At 42.7% G+C, this 17,252-nt stretch overlaps 1 protein-coding gene across 1 annotated transcript; it reads right to left on the minus strand.

Annotated features, from left to right (window-relative positions):
- Nucleotides 1-9,402: 9,402 nt before the first annotated feature.
- On the minus strand, nucleotides 9,403-11,986 carry LOC121577266 (ankyrin repeat domain-containing protein 34C-like). Its single transcript, XM_041891030.1, has one exon. The coding sequence runs from the start codon at nucleotides 11,930-11,932 to the stop codon at nucleotides 10,358-10,360; it is 1,575 nt and encodes a 524-aa protein (XP_041746964.1). The 5' UTR covers nucleotides 11,933-11,986; the 3' UTR covers nucleotides 9,403-10,357.
- Nucleotides 11,987-17,252: the final 5,266 nt, after the last annotated feature.

A 17,252-nucleotide genomic window follows, 5' to 3' on the forward strand; every position in this document is an offset into this window, starting at 1 on the left:
TGCCGCTCGCTTGGTGGTGCCCCTTGCTTAGTGGTGTTGCAGACTCTGGGGCCTTTCAGAACAGGTGTGTATATATACTGAGATCATGTGACAGATCATGTGACACTTAGATTGCACACAGGTGGTCTTTATTTAAGTAATTATGTGACGTCTGAAGGTAATTGGTTGCACCAGATCTTAATTAGGGGCTTCATAGCAAAGGGGGTGAATACATATGCACTCACCACCTTTCCGTTATTTATTTTTTAGAATTTTTTGAAACAACATTTTTTTCATTTCACTTCACCAATTTTGACTATTGTGCGTATGTCTATTACATGAAATCCAAATAAAAATCAATTTAAATTACAGGTTGTAATGCAACAAAATCGGCAAAACGCCAAGGTGGATGAATACTTTTGCAAGGCACTGTATACCAAACCTTTTTTTATGTACTAAAAGAACCGTTATTAGCATGTTTAATTCCATCGATATGGGTCGGGAGAGGTTGTGTTTTCTCTAGCAGGAGGTAAGCTTGGCTTCTTATATGGTGTTGAGTAAAGCTTAAACCATGTATTTAGATTGTAGGTAGGTATTGTAGTTAGGTATTATAGGTAGTTTTTGTAGGTTATTGTAGGTTATTGTAGGTAATTATTGTAGGTAAGTATTGTATTCGGCGGACCCCGGCGAAGCACGAGGCTAGCTAGCTAACCCACTACTTGGACCAACAAAGCTAGCTAGCTAGCGGGTAGCTACTGGTAACTTTTAGCAACTGTGGTTAGTTGTTTCCAATGTTATTTCACGCTTAAGAGTACCTGTAATTGAGCCAGCTAGCTACCTACCATTCAGCTGTTTTTCTAACCTCATTATCCGAGGCATTAACGTTAGGTGGTTGGTGGCTGCTGTACTTAATTACAGCTACTGATTGCAGTCTGCCACCCAGACAGCTGCCGTCGGGTAAGTTTGGCTTTATACATAGCTTGGGCTTTGTCGAGTAAGGCTTAAACTATGTATTTAGATTGTAGTTAGGCATTATAGGTAGGCATCGTGGGCTGTATATTACTAGGTATTATAGGTAGGCATCGTGGGCTGTTGTGGGTAGTTGTTGTATGTAGTTATTGTAGGTTACTTTTGTATTCGGCGGTGCCGGGTGTAGCACGAAGCTAGCTAGCTAACTCACCTCCTGAACTAGCTGGCGAGTAGCTATTAGCAACGGTAGCAACTAAATACAATATCCTTTTAGCCAGCTACATTCGTTCGCAGCGACACCGTTTTTCAAACAAAGTCAACACAGCAGCCATTGCTAGCTAGCCAACACTACCAGCTAGCTGTACTGTAGTAGCTAAATACAATATCTTTGTGCTAGCTAGCCAACGTTTAATTATTGCTGCGTTATGAAAGAACTAGACACGGACACGGATTATCTGTTTAGTGTGTTAACACACTATTGGTAGTTTGTTGTAACCAAGTATTGGTGCTAAACTGTGTGTTATTGGATGCTAGCATGCTAGTTAGCTATGGCGTCATAGTTAGCTAGCTGAATAAAGTAAGTTGAGTCTATTCCTTGAAACATTGAACCGCTGTAGTTTACAACAATTCTAATTTCTAAAGTGGAAGTTGGGGGAGTTTTATTCGGGTGGCTCAGTGAAACAATTATAGTTTCTGAGGTGGAAGTTGGGAGAGTTATATTTTTTTTTTGGTGAGGGAGGCCCTGCTCTCTCCTTTCCCAGATGTTTAGTTCATTTCATTCCGATCTCCTCTGCATTATTGTAGCCATCTGCTACAGCCTGTCAACTATGCCTCTGCCTATCCCTGTTCTCTCCTCTCCGCACAGGCTACACAAACGCCTCACACCGCGTGGCTGCTGCCTCTCTAACCTGGTGGTCCCTGCACGCACCACACACCTGGAGTTCCAGGTCTCAGGCAGCCTCTGGAACTGCCGTTCTGCTGCCAACAAGGCTGACTTCATCCCAGCCTATGCTACCCTCCAGTCCCTCGACTTCCTGGCGCTGACGGAAACATGGATTACCACTGAAAACACTGCTACTCCTACTGCTCTCTCCTCGTCTGACCATGTGTTCTCGCATACCCCGAGAGCATCTGGTCAGAGGGGTGGTGGCACAGGAATCCTCATCTCTCCCAAGTGGTCATTCTCAATTTTTCCCCCTAACCCATCTGTCTATCTCCTCATTTGAATTCCACGCTGTCACAGTCACTAGCCCATTTAAGCTTAATATCCTTGTCATCTATCGCCCTCCAGGTTCCCTTGGAGAGTTCATCAATGAGCTTGACGCCTTGATAAGTTCCTTTCCTGAGGATGGCTCACCCTTCACAGTTTTGGGGGATTTCAACCTCCCTACGTCTACATTTGACTCATTTCTCTCTGCCTCCTTCTTTCCACTCCTCTCCTCTTTTGACCTCACCCTCTCACCGTCCCCCCCTACTCACAAGGCAGGCAATACGCTCTTCTACTAATCTTACTGCAACTCCCCTCCATGTCTCCGACCACTACTTTGTATCCTTTTCTCTCTCGCTCTCCTCCAACAATACTCACTCTGCCCCTACACAGATGGTAACGCGCCGCCGCAACCTTCGCTCTCTCTCTCCCACTACTCTCTCCTCTTCCATCCTATCATCTCTTCCCTCTGCTCAATCCTTCTCCCTCCAATCTCCTGATTCTGCCTCCTCAACCCTCCTCTCCTCCCTTTCTGCATCCTTTGACTCCCTGTGTCCCCTATCCTCCCGGCCGGCTCGGTCCTCCCCTCCAGCTCCGTGGCTTGATGACTCATTGCGAGCTCACAGAACAGAGCTCCGGGCAGCTGAGCGGAAATGGAAGAAAACTAAACTCCCTGCCCGACCTGGCATCTTTTCACTCCCTCCTCTCTACATTTTCTTCATCTGTTTCTGCTGCTAAAGCCACTTTCTACCACTCTAAATTCCAAGCATCTGCCTCTAACCCTAGGAAGCTCTTTGCCACATTCTCCTCACTGCTGAATCCTCCCCCCACCCCCCCTCCTCCCTCTCTGTGGATGACTTCGTCAACCACTTTGAAAAGAAGGTTGACGACATCCGATCCTCGTTTGTTAAGTCTAATGACACTGCTGGTCCTGCTCACACTGCCCTACCCTATGCTTTGACTTCTTTCTCCCCTCTCTCTCCAGATAAAATCTTGCGACTAGTGACTGCAGGCCGCCCAACAACCTGCCCGCTTGACCCCATCCCATCCTCTCTTCTCCAGACCATCTCCGGTGACCTTCTCCCCTACCTCACCTCGCTGATAAACTCATCCTTGACCGCTGGCTATGTCCCTTCCGTCTTCAAGAGAGCGAGAGTTGTACCCCTTCTCAAAAAACCAACACTCAATCCCACTGATGTCAACAACTACAGACCAGTATCCCTTCTTTCTTTTCTTTCCAAAACTATTGAGCGTGCCGTCTTTAGCCAACTCGCTTGCTATCTCTCTCAGAATGACCTTCTTGATCCAAACCAGTCAGGTTTCAGGACTGGTCATTCAACTGAGACTGCTCTTCTCTGTGTCACGGAGGCTCTCCGCACTGCTAAAGCTAACTCTCTCTCCTCTGCTCTTGTCCTTCTAGACCTGTCTGCTGCCTTTGATACTGTGAACCATCAGATCCTCCTCTCCACCCTCTCCGAGCTGGGCATCTCCGGCGCGGCTCACTCCTGGATTGCGTCCTACCTGACCGGTCGCTCCTACCAAGTGGCGTGGCGAGAAGCTGTCTCCGCACCACGTGCTCTCACCACTGGTGTCCCCCAGGGCTCAGTTCTAGGCCCTCTCCTTTTCTCCCTATACACCAAGTCACTTGGCTCTGTCATATCCTCACATGGCCTCTCCTATCATTGCTACGCTGACGATACACAACTAATCTTCTCCTTTCCCCCTTCTGATAACCAGGTGGCGAATCGCATCTCTGCATGTCTGGCAGACATATCAGTATGGATGACGGATCACCACCTCAAGCTGAACCCCTGGCAAGACGGAGCTGCTCTTCCTCCCGGGGAAGGACTGCCCGTTCCATGATCTCGCCATCACGGTTGACAACTCCGTTGTGTCCTCCTCCCAGAGTGCGAAGAGTCTTGGCGTGACCCTGGACAACACCCTGTCATTCTCCGCTAACATCAAGGCGGTGACCCGATCCTGCAGGTTCATGCTCTACAACATTCGGAGAGTACGACCCTGCCTTACACAGGAAGCGGCACAGGTCCTAATCCAGGCACTTGTCATCTCCCGTCTGGATTACTGCAACTCGCTGTTGGCTGGGCTCCCTGCCTGTGCCATTAAACCCCTACAACTCATCCAGAATGCCGCAGCCCGTCTGGTGTTCAACCTTCCCAAGTTCTCTCACGTCACCCCCTCCTCCGCACACTCCACTGGCTTCCAGTTGAAGCTCGCATTCGTTACAAGACCATGGTGCTTGCCTATGGAGCAGTGAGGGGAACGGCACCTCCGTACCTTCAGGCTCTGATCAGTCCCTACACCCAAACGAGGGCATTGCGTTCATCCACCTCTGGCCTGCTGGCTCCCTTCCTCTGCGGAAGCATAGTTCCCGCTCAGCCCAGTCAAAACTGTTCGCTGCTCTGGCACCCCAATGGTGGAACAAGCTCCCTCACGACGCCAGGACAGCGGAGTCACTCACCACCTTCCGGAGACATTTGAAACCCCACCTCTTTAAGGAATACCTGGGATAGGATAAAGTAATCCTTCTACCCCCCCAAAAAAAAATGTGTAAAGTGGTTATCCCACTGGCTATAGGGTGAATGCACCAATTTGTAAGTCGCTCTGGATAAGAGCGTCTGCTAAATGACGTAAATGTAAATGTAAATGTTTTAACCAACCCTATGTAAATGGTAGATTATCAGACACTCAAGAAGAAGATCTGATTTCATTATTACTGAAACAAGTTACAAGTGGGAAATATAAAGATCCAGTCCTTTAAAAAAATTGGAGGCCCCTTACACTTCAGTGTTGTGATGCAAAACTTCTAGGAAAATGTATAGCGCATAGAATTAAAAAGGGATTGTCGGACATTATTCATTCAATCAGATAGGTTTTTACACGGACGATACATTGGAGATAATATAAGGCAAATACTGGAAAGAATATAGAACACTATGAAAAATCTGGGAAACCAGGCCTGCTATTCATAGCAGACTTTGAAAAGGCTTTTGATAAAGTACAACTGGAGTTTATATATGAATGCCTGGAGTATTTCAATTTTGGAGAATCTCTTATACAATGGGTTAAAATCATGTATATGTGTAAAATGTGTGTAAAATAGTAAATAATGGCTATTTCTCAGAAAGTTTTAATCTGTCAAGAGGAGTAAACAAGGTTGTCCACTCTCGGCATATCAATTTATTATGGCCATCAAAATGTTAGTTATTAAAATCAGATCCAACAATAATATCAAGGGATTATAAATCCAGGGCTTAAAAACAAAGGTGTCATTGTATGCTGATGATTGATGTTTTCTTATAAATCCACAACTTGAATCGCTCCACAGCCTCATAGAGGATCTAGATAAATGTTCTAACCTCTCTGGATTACAACCAAATTATGATAAATGTACTATATTAAGTATTGGATCACTAAAAAATAAAACTTTTACATTACCGTGTAGTTTACCAATAAAATGGTCTGATAGTGATATTCGGTATACATATCCCTAAATAAATAAATGATCTCACTCCAATACATTTTAATAGAAAGTTAGCAAAAACAGATAAGATCTTGCTACCATGGAAAGGTAAATACCTGTCTATTTGTGGAACAATTACCCTGATTAACTCTTTAGTATTATCCCAGTTCACCTATTTGTTTATGATCTTGCCTACGAACAGTTTTTTAAATTATATGAGAAAATAATATTCAATTTTATTTGGAACGGCAAGCCAGACAAAATTAAACGGGCCTATTTATATAATGAATATGAATTCGGAAGACATAAATTATTAAATATTAAAGCATTAGACCTATTACAAAAGGCTTCAGTCATGCAAAAGTTATACTTAAATCAGAACCGCAAAAATGGAAGAGTAAGGAACTTGTCTGTCGGCCCAGCATCAAAGACCATAATTGGTTAAAGAAAATTGTGATAAATAAAAAAGTATACTAGTTTCATTTAAGGACCAAAGGATTGACAGCCGTCCCATAAAGATTGCTAAATAGTTGGGAAGAGATTTTTGACGTACCGATTCCATGGCACATGGTTTATGAACTGATACTCAAAACGACATCGGATTCAAAACGTAGAGTTTTTCAATTTAAATGATTATACAAAATTCTTGCAACCAATAGAATGTTATTTATATGGGGGATACAATCTTCCCAGCTCTGCAGATTTTGCTGCGAAGAGACAGAATCATTAGATCATTTGTTTAGGTACTGTCCATTTGTAGCTTGTTTTTGGTCACAGGTCCAGGAATGGCTGAAGAATTGCAATATTTACCTGGAGCTAACCCTGCAGATAGCACTACTGGGTGTTACTGATGGTAGGCTTTGTTACTTTGGTCCCAGCTCTCTGCAGGTCATTCACTAGGTCCCCCCGTGTGGTTCTGGTATTTTTGCTCACCGTTCTTGTGATCATTTTTGACCCCACGGGGTGAGATCTTGCGTGGAGCCCAAGATCGAGGGAGATTATCAGTGGTCTTGTATGTCTTCCATTTCCTAATAATTGCTCCCACAGTTGATTTCTTCAAACCAAGCTGCTTACCTATTGCAGATTCAGTCTTCCCAGCCTGGTGCAGGTCTACAATTTTGTTTCTGGTGTCCTTTGACAGCTCTTTGGTCTTGGCCATAGTGGAGTTTGGAGTGTGACTGTTTGAGGTTGTGGACAGGTGTCTTTTATACTGATAACAAGTTCAAACAGGTGCCATTAATACAGGTAACGAGTGGAGGACAGAGGAGCCTCTTAAAGAAGAAGTTACAGGTCTGTGAGAGCCAGAAATCTTGCTTGTTTGTAGGTGACCAAATACTTATTTTCCACCATAATTTGCAAATAAATTCATAAAAAATCCTATAATGTGATTTTCTGGATTTTTTCCCCTCAATTTGTCTGTCATAGTTGACGTGTACCTATGATGAAAATTACAGGCCTCTCTCATCTTTTTAAGTGGGAGAACTTGCACAATTGGTGGCTGACTAAATAATTTTTGTCCCACTGTATATATTACACTTAGTTTTATTAGTTGTATTAGTAGTTGTAGGCCTATTAGTAGTTGTACAACAACTTTATTTAAAAAAAATAGCTGTTAATGTAAATTTAGTTTTTAATTCACACTGCTCATTCACCCTGCTCGTTGGTAAGCAAATGCTCCTGCTACCTGTCTCTCCCTAACTTGTTGACCAGTGTTTTGGCTCACTACCCCGCAATTTACTGCTTGCTTCTACAGCACCAACTTGTGAGTTGGTAATCTCCAGCTTGTATAGTGTATGTGCAGCCAGGATCCATACAGTGAGCAAGTCCTCCGCTTTCTCTCTGTTTGCCATACTGGTGTGTGTGACTTGGGTGTGTGTTGCTTGTGTGTTTGCCATTTCCAGGGGCGATTTTAGCATGTAAATCTTGGTGCGGCAAACTAAAAATGTTTTGTTTTAGATGCATTTCAGCAAAGCCACTACACTACACAACATAAAAATGTATGCACGCTTGACTGTAAGTCGCTTTGGATAAAAGCGTCTGCTAAATGGCATATTATTATTATATTATTATAACACTAAACAATGCATTAATTGGACTATAACGGTGACAAACAGTGCCCACAAACTGCTAGGGTCTACATAAAGCTGTCCCAACAGCAGAGTTCCAACAGCAGTCCCAACACCTTACCACCGCTACACATGGCTATCAGCGGAGCCTTGTCTGGCAGCGAAACAGTTCATTCAGCCTCATTTACTGACTTTAAAAAAAACATAGCTGATATGGCTGACTTGCTTAAACAAATGTAATTTCTACTGACAATTGAGATGTACAAACTATGGCATAAGGGGATGACGAGCAGATAAGAGGCAATCCGTAATTTCGATTAAGACATTAACAACACAATCAAATAGACTATGTCAATCCCGACAAACAGAAAATACATCCCCCCCCTACATTGTAGGCTTACCCAGTATTGAAGGCTTTGCTTGACAATCTCTGAATATCATTCAATTTTTTGATGTCTCTCCATTCATCAAATGGCCGCTTCACAGTTTGGATGCTGGAATTATATTTTGGATGAACGTGCGCAGGTAGACTACAGGAGACTTTTTAAGTAACCTAATCAGATTAAAACATTGTGACTAGTTGTGTTTATGCCACTTATAAAATGTAATACATTTTAGAAGTGAAATGACAAATATTTAGGCTATATTGAAGCATTAGGCTCTAGGTGTGAGAGGAATAGCCAATCGGATTGGAGAGGAAGCAGAGCGTGCGTTAGGCTTTCCTGAATAACTGGGCCTGCTTGGAGCATATTTGGCCACATTATTAAAGGACGACTTGGGAGAATGATGATCCACAACAGACAGCGCATCTCAGTATCAGAAGTAAACATACAGCCAGACTGGCCTGCTACTGTCCCTTTCTAGATATTACAAACTGTGGAGAGTAGACCCACAACTCATCCAAACGGAATGAAACATTCAAATCACAGGGCTTTTGCACCAATTTTCAAATGAGATTTTCACTGCAGCCTAAAGTAGAATTTTGCACTCACTTGAAAATAATAATGCAATTATTCATTGCATTGTGGTGCTGTAGGCTAGTTTAGGTAGGATAATTGTATTGTCCATAAACAAGATCAATAAGGGAGCTTTTTGAGCTCTGTGTCTCATGTTTTCATTGTTCTTTCATGTGCAATGACGCACCTGGCCTCTCTGCTGCCTATCAGCTATTCGTCTTTGTTCTTGGATTTCTATTGCAAATTGTTGCAGCTTTGAAGGATTTTATGTGTGGTATGATTGCTAGTTAGCCTATTGCAGATCTGGACGAACAATCCACCTTCCACTATTGTCACTATGAATGGTGGATAGCGGTCAGGATAGACACTGCAGCTGACTTTTTTTCTATGCTGGCTAAAATGACTGCACCTCAAAAACTGTGGCCCCTCAGGGCCTGGATGATGCAGCTGCCAAGAAGCTGTGGAACCTGAGTGCCTCCATGGTTGGGTCTGGCATGATGGATCTGATTACCACCAGGACTGGCCTAACCTTTAGAATGAAACTATACACAGCAGTCGACACATATTAACATCTGATGATGATGAACTGTAAGTGAAATGCATCCAAACCTCATTGCATTCGGTAAGAAACTGTTGAATGACAAATGCTTTAGAGACATTTATTTAGAATATACAGCAAACTACATACAAAAATACTATGCATCGAAATATGTTAACGTTTAAACAGAAGGAATGTCTCACAGTTAAGTTACATGGAAGCTGTATGAACTTTTACTTCAATTGCCATAAGTGTAAATTATATTCTAGAGTAACAACCACTAAAGTCTGTATTTACGTTTGTTGTGTACAGATAATATGTTGTCTTGTCATGGAACTAATGTATGAAAATACATGCCCTTCTATATCTACAAAACATTTGGAGAAACAACATTTATTTTTCTCTTGGGCAATTTAGAATTTACGATAATAAAGTGCTGATTTACATAATCTCTTTAATTGTACTTAAGGCATATAAGTCATATGATTTGTGTGTTTTCTGCGCCTTTCATATTGGGCAGGAAACCAACGGCACTAAAACAAAACACCTTTTGGTTGCATTGTGACTTATAAATAACTTTTTGATCCACCCTCTTTTCCAATAATGTGTCTTGAAGGCACTGTAAACAAGTTTGCTACAAAACAATCAAGTTCCCTGTCATACTAGAGCTACAACATACAAAAAAGAACACTTTTTTGGGATTTCTAGTAAGCCCATCTGCATGTTGCATTAATAACATAATTCTACACAACCAGATGGCTTGTTGGCTACACATGTACCTCCTACTGTATTTGTTCTTAGGATTGCACATCTAAAGGACTTGATGGGCTAACAAAGATTATTATTCATATGCTTACATTCAAATAGTTTTTGTGATTTTCAAATGTCTAGAAATGTAATGCTTTTGAATCTCTCAGCCATCAGTTGTTTCCTTTAGATGTTGCTAGTGTCTAACCTGTAATGTTGAATATGTTTTGCTGATATTCTAAGAGCATTCATAACATTTACAACTGTATAAGCAAGATATATTCTTGTTCCACTGGTTTTCTAAGAGGAAACATTGAAATTCAATTTTTGCTACAAAATCAGGACATTTCCTTTAGAAAGTTACCCTTTTTTTTATGTGGGGAACATTGCTACATCTACAAACAATGAGTCCCACTACAGCTCCTCAAAAGCAGAGAGTTGTTTCATTTGCTCCACTTGCATAGAGTGCCTCCTTACAAGTTTCTTGTTTGACTTGAGCTGGCCTCTATTTGGTGAGTTTGCTGCTACTGGAGCTATTGATCTGAAACCTGAGGCAAGAGGGGACGAGGGCTTGCTGCTGGCTCCAATGTCAGGGATAGGAGGGTTTGGGTTGAAGTTCAGGGGGGGTAGATGGCCAGGCCGGGTATGGGAAATGTAATCCAGCAGCAGAGTCCCCGAGCCTCGCCTCTCCAGGAGGCCTGGTGCGCGCCTTCGTGCTGTGCTAGGAGATGACGTGCTGCTGTTAGTGTCTAGGGACTCCCTGGAGTTGGTCAGCATGGCTAATGGAGACGCGTTGAGTTTCTTCCTTTCTAGAGGAACCTTAGGAGAGTCCATCATGCCAGAATCTGAGTACAGCTGGGAGTCTGAGTCATAGTGGTCAGTGCCCAGCCATCTCCTGTAGACCGTGTCTCTCAAACTGGCTGGCCCACTGTTACTACTACTACTGTCCTGCTCTGCAGGGACGGTGCTACGCCGGGCTAGGGGCTGGTGCTGCTGACACAGAGACCTCTCATATGCCGATTTGGAAATTGGAGGGACAGATAATGAGGACGAAATTTGTGGGAACAACACATCCTTGCCATCCACACTGTTTTGTCGAGACAGAGTCGATCTCTTGGATAGAGAAAGTCCATTGATGCCTGTGACGACGTCCTCATCAGAGGTGGGTCTCTTACTCTCCTCATGGGCCGCAGCTGGAGCGAGGATGGAGGGAGCGATCAGCCCCCAGGGCTCCGACTGCAGACGCTTCAGCTGGGGTAAACGAGCACGCTTGGGGTTGGCTGGTCGCAGTGTGGGAGAAGTTGGCCCGTTGGGAAGCTTTGCTGCTTTGCTGGACAATGTTTTCAACTTTGTCTGGAAACTGAAGCTAGTGTTGTGCTGCTCGGCTGAGTTAGGTGAGGGGGAGGTGTTGAGCTCAATGTCAGAGGGAGTGGTGCAGAATGTCGGGGAGCACCTATCCTCTAGCTCTGGGGAAGGGGGGACATTAAGGTACTGCTTGGTGGTTTTGGTGCCAGAAGGTGACTTGTCTGTGGTGATAATGATGACCTCTTTGCCCTTGGCTTTACATGCGTCTAGGAGAACCTTTAGGGTCTCCTTATCATCTGTGTTGACGGCATAGACCAGAGCAGAGGCCCCGCTCCTGTCTTCCAGACTTGGGTCTGCCCCATTGGTCAACAGGTGAGACACCACCTCATGTCCCGCCCTCTGGCTGCAGGCGTGCATCAGGGCTGTCCGGCCTGCTTTATCCTGGATGTTGGGATCAGCCTTGTTATCCAGTAGGTACTTAACCAGCTTTGCCTTACTGACGCTCTGTGGGTCGCTGTGTTTGGACATGCAGGCGACCATGAGCGGTGTTTCTCCTCGCTCGTTGCTCTCATTGATGTAGGCACCCCCATCCAGCAGGAGCCTGGTGAGCCGCAGGCGTCGGAGCCACACCGCCTTCAGGAGTGAGTTCCCGTCTGTCCGCAGCTCCAGTATGTCTGCCATCATCACCAAGACAACCACAGAAAGCTCCCTCCCTCAGTGGTGAAAGGCAGTCACAACCTGCAGCCCTTCAAACAAAGCATTGATTTATTGCATTATATTTTGTTTAATATATAGGTCTGCTTACTGATTCATCCATCTAGTATTATCACAAAGAGACAAGCACAATGGATACTTTACAAGCCTCTCCCAAGACTACCACCAGGAGGCAGTCTGTGTTCTAAAAAACACTCTTATGAAGATATGAACAGGTATAGCAATTGTGGAAGGAACATTATACCTATTTAGGTAACTTTATTGTCAACACAGTAAACTGTGATAGTGGCAACGAAAAAAATATACTTTGTGAACAGGGTCCTAACCTTGTCACATGTATCTTCTGTAAGCTTCCATCTCCCTGTGTAAAACATAAATTAGATGGAAGAATGTGCATTATAGGCTATATTTAGGCTAAATGTGCTGTGTTTTAATCAAGCCATTTATCTTGAATGTATTGCTTGTTAGATGTAGTTGGACAACAATAGCTTAGTGTTCAATATTTTAATGTTATTTTGTTGTTGTTGTTCTGTAATTTTATTGTTGCTCTGTAATTGACCAATCAATCCCAGATCCAAGCATATACATTAATTAGTTTAACTTTTCGATTATAAAAGACCAATAATATATAACATGATATATAGAGATAATCATATGGTTGTATAAGAAAACATCGTCACCATAAGCGTTAATCATCCTAGAAGAGTTGAAGAGTTGGCTAACGTGTTTTCAGCAAAAGCATCTATGTAATGTTCTGATATTTTTTACTTACTAGACTCAATGACAACTAAGATGTGTCTTCTTCGGGTAGGCTACCTAACGTGCATTATCTGTCGAATAGATCGTACCATTAGAATAGGCTATAGCGCGTCGCTGTCCATGGTCCTCATTTTGGATAACTACGGTAGTTAGAGACGCGCATCTTGTAGAAAACATTTCACTACAAATTCCTAATCTGTTGTACAATGTAGGCTACCTTTTTTTTTTTACACACATATAATACTTACTATGATTCCTGTATGCCGTTAAAATAACAGTTACATTGTTTAAGTGTTGGCTATAATATGCAAGGTTTTCTCTTTTCTTTTAACCATGGACTCCTCACATTTCATATTCTCATTAGCTAAACTATCTTCAATTATCGAATCATAGTAGACTTGTCTACTCCAAAAAGTGTGTGGGCTACAAAATGTTGGTATGAAACCTTGGATATTGGAAATTACATTAATGGTATATTAATATGTAGACTATTTATGTTTTTTGAGAAAATAACCTGCATTGATCCACATGTTCTTATGTTCAAGATATCAAGAACGTGTAACTGTCATTCCACCACTTATCTTACCTGATCCAGGCTTGTCATGTTCAAAGGTGCCCCCAATGTTTTGCCATTAGCGACCCTGAAACATAATGGGGAGAAAACGAAAATAAAAGTTTTCGGATGGTTCTTCTTTATATTCCCTGAATTTATTCGGAGTTCTCAAATACTGTCGAAGTGTAGGTTCAGAGCTCTGGCAACATAGCGCATCATGCTCCTCGCTTTTGTTATGGAAACGCACTAGATCAGTCCAATAAGGCGGCATTCCTTTCAATGCGCATTCAAGAACCACAACCTCAAGATACTGAGGTCGTAAATAACTGAGTTTCTTGCCTGCTGTATGAAACGTGCATTTTCTTGACGTCAGAGTCGACAAAAATAAAGATTGCATCTGGTGAGAACCTCTGTCATGCATCACACAAACAATCCAATTCTACCTTCCAATAAAATGGAAAGGTTCACTGTTTTATAACACAGGTTTATATATATTGACTAAATTTTTTTTTATAGCTTAGCCTATGTCCCACTCCCACAACATAGGGAGAATCAAAATTCAGTATATACAAAAATCATATTTTTGTACACTGGAAGTTATACAGTTTCATATGATCATTCACATTAACATCGCAGATGTTGAGCCAGGGAAGGTGGCTGTCACCTGTCTGTCCTATTTTCTTTAGTTTGGGTGTATGTATTGATATGTAGGCTACAAAATGTATGTAGTTCTGTCATTTAGCTGTTCTTGTCTATTAATGTTCTGTATTATGTCATGTGTCATGTTTTGTGTGGACGCCAGGAAGAGTAGCTGCTGCTTTTGCAACAGCTAATGGGGATCCTAATAAAATACCATAATACCAAATACCAAATATTCTATTTTTTTGTACACTACAGCTACAGTACATTTTAGACACTTTCAAGAACATGGCTTAGCTATACCTCTCGTGGACAGAAGTGGTTATTGTGTGCTGATGTTGGGTTCAGTAGCCTAATCATCTTAGGGTGCCCACATGTCCAAGACATCAAAATGGTCAATTGGTTGCAGTATTTAGCCCCCCTCAACACAAGAACAAATGCACTCATGTTTATTTATTTTATACACATTGCAGATGTTTTTTTTATTTTTGTCTTGGATTTATTGTATTGCAAAATAATGGGTAAATCAAAATCTTGAAAACAGGACATGTTTACAGCACAATTAAAGAGGCCACAACTTGTTCCAGCCATCACAGCCTTACTGCCTAATAGGGACATTTCTATTTATAGGTTGCTATGAGACAGCAGAGAAGCAGTTCCTGATGAGAGCTATGGAGTTCTCAGCTTTGCAAGGAACAGGTCATCAGAAAAATAACATTGCACCAAGAAACAAGAGGGCTCTTATGTCATTTACCCAAATGTATTTGTTGATGATATTTTCCATTTGCACAAAGTATCCCAAAGCCCATTGATCATTAGCCCTTATGACCCCTGCATTTTTCCTCATATGGGACAGATTTATCACTGATGTCGCAGGACTTCAACAGTCAAGGATGCCAGTGATTTCTCCCCTAGTGATTGCTTGACAGACTCCTGGGGAATGTTGTTATTTACCAGGGAGGCACATGGGAGAGGTGGTTTATGGAACAGCAGGGAGTCACCTACTTCCATGTTTGTGTTCATCCCAGGAACTGATAGAAAGTAATTATGGCTGTCTGGCTATTCTGTGTAAGAACAGTCCACATGGTTCTTGGTACAGACACCACTTAAACAGAGAAAGGTAATCCAAGGGAAGGACATTGCCTAGATGTAGATCTCTGAGAGGTAAACATGAGGTAAAATATAATGGAGTGCAGGCCTTGTGATAAGTGTTGTCAAGCAACAAAAAGGGAGCTTTGTTGGTGGCTGTAAGCAGGGAGGCTGTAATATACCATGATCATTGGAATAATGTAGATGCTGAAATAAGACACAGTCTGTATCATTGTGGAGTGGGGATCAGAACACAGGGCAAAGCCATATTCCCCAAGCTTACCGGTCTGGGCACATTCATAAACATGGGAACTACAGACATCAGCAGTCTCCATATGATCTTTGCCCCAACGCTGCTGTCGTCTGCAGCATATTAAAGAGGAAATAAATAATTAAAACAGAGAGATTAAGCGCTGTCACCCATGGGAGCAGTTTCCATTTTCAGATATCTTACATCGCACTAGCCAATTAAACTCAACTCCACGATGGACATCACATCCATGGAGTTGAGCGGCAACTAGTGTGGGTGGACTGGAGCTCCGACGTCACATAAAATGAAGTTTTGATAGAAACTACAGATTTCAGCACCCATGCAATTACACAGTATCTTTGGGTGCTGAAATCTGTAGTTTTTAATAAAAACTTCATTTTATGTGATGTTGGAGCTCCAGTCCTCCCACACTAGTCGATGCCAATGTTCCCTCTAAGCTGCGCACATGCGCGCTGCGCAGAATAAATATCAGCCCGTGCAGAGATGCACGAGATTGAACTTCACTCAACTTTCTAGTTTTCCCCTTTAGTTAACACTATCAACGTTTCGCTCTACTGTGGGAATTGTGCTCGAAACAATGCAATATTAGCCACTTTCAATGTAACATACCAAAACAAAACGAACTATGCAAGACTTAGTATGCAAAACTAAGATTTTCTAGTAGGCAGAGCGCATTGGAGTAGGATTATATTGCATTGACAAGGACGACTCAGGCCCGTACCCTACACAGACCGATGCGTCATAACCAATCAGAGCTGCAGTAAGCCTATATGCAAAAAGTCGTTGCCATATATGGATCTGTGCCATTCACTTTGAACTGGACTGTGTTTATAGAATGAGTGGTCGTGAGTAGATGCGCTTGTTTTGATATCAAAGCAAGAGCTGCATTTTGCCACCTGTGCACATTTGTTCATGTTCTTTGCTAGTTAGTGAGTTATTAGCCCAGTTATTGCTAGTTTCTAGTCAACAATGGGGGAGTGGTTGCTTCCTAAAAGAGCACAAAATGTTTGCATTTCTAGCCATCTTTGAAAAGCCAGTCAGGTAAAGAGCTTTTTTTATGTCTTAAAGGGGCAGTGTTGTATTTTGAGATGGTCTTGAATAAGCTAAGTAGCCAATAGGCAGATGGTAGCATAATTTGTCTGATTCTCTCTAATAACGTTATGGGGATAATAATGAATTGCATTTTATAAAGTGGTTTCTTGTATCAAACAACACAACATTTTCAGTCAACTCCTTGTCTGAAGGACAAGTGTATAAACACGTTATTGTCAAGGCTTGCATGTTTTTTTCAAAAGTCTCATGGAATGTAGGCCTACATTGAACACCACATATTTGCTGCTACTGTAGACTGAATGACAGAGCAGATATTTCTATGTTAAAATGTTATATGATTAATTTTTCTCCATTGTTTTTGATGGTATGTGTCCCGACTTCCTCCGAAGCTGCGTCCTCTCCTTGTTCGGGCAGGCTTCGGTGTTCGTTGTCACCCGCCTTCTAGCCACTGTCGCTCCTCATCTCATCATTCCATTTGTTTGTCTTGTTTTCTACACACACCTGGTTCATATCTCCTCATCAGTCCCTGTATAAGTATTCCCTCTGTCCCCCATGTCTTTGTGTGTGATTGTTTCCATGTAGAGGTGTCGCTAGCTCGGTTGAGCATTCATGTTACTTTTGTCGCCGGGAAATTCACCCGTGTTTTGTTACCCCATTGCGCATTGAAGTCGCACTGTGTTCGGTTTTCGCATTGCTGCAAACTGCTGTATTTGGACGAATAAACCATATTCTGTGATTCACACCTCCTGCGCCTGACTCCGTCCTCATCACCTATTACAGAATCACACACCCAACAGCATGGAGTCAGCAGGTCGTTGAGCGGGTCCGGGAGCATTCCAACATGTTAGCCAGCTTGGGGGAAGCGATGGATCGGGTTCTCCAGGTCGTCCAGCGCCTGGAGAGGAGAGGACACAACCCTGCGGAAC

This window comes from Coregonus clupeaformis, chromosome 11 (assembly GCF_020615455.1).
Source record: "Coregonus clupeaformis isolate EN_2021a chromosome 11, ASM2061545v1, whole genome shotgun sequence".
Classification (NCBI taxonomy): Eukaryota; Metazoa; Chordata; class Actinopteri; order Salmoniformes; family Salmonidae; genus Coregonus; species Coregonus clupeaformis.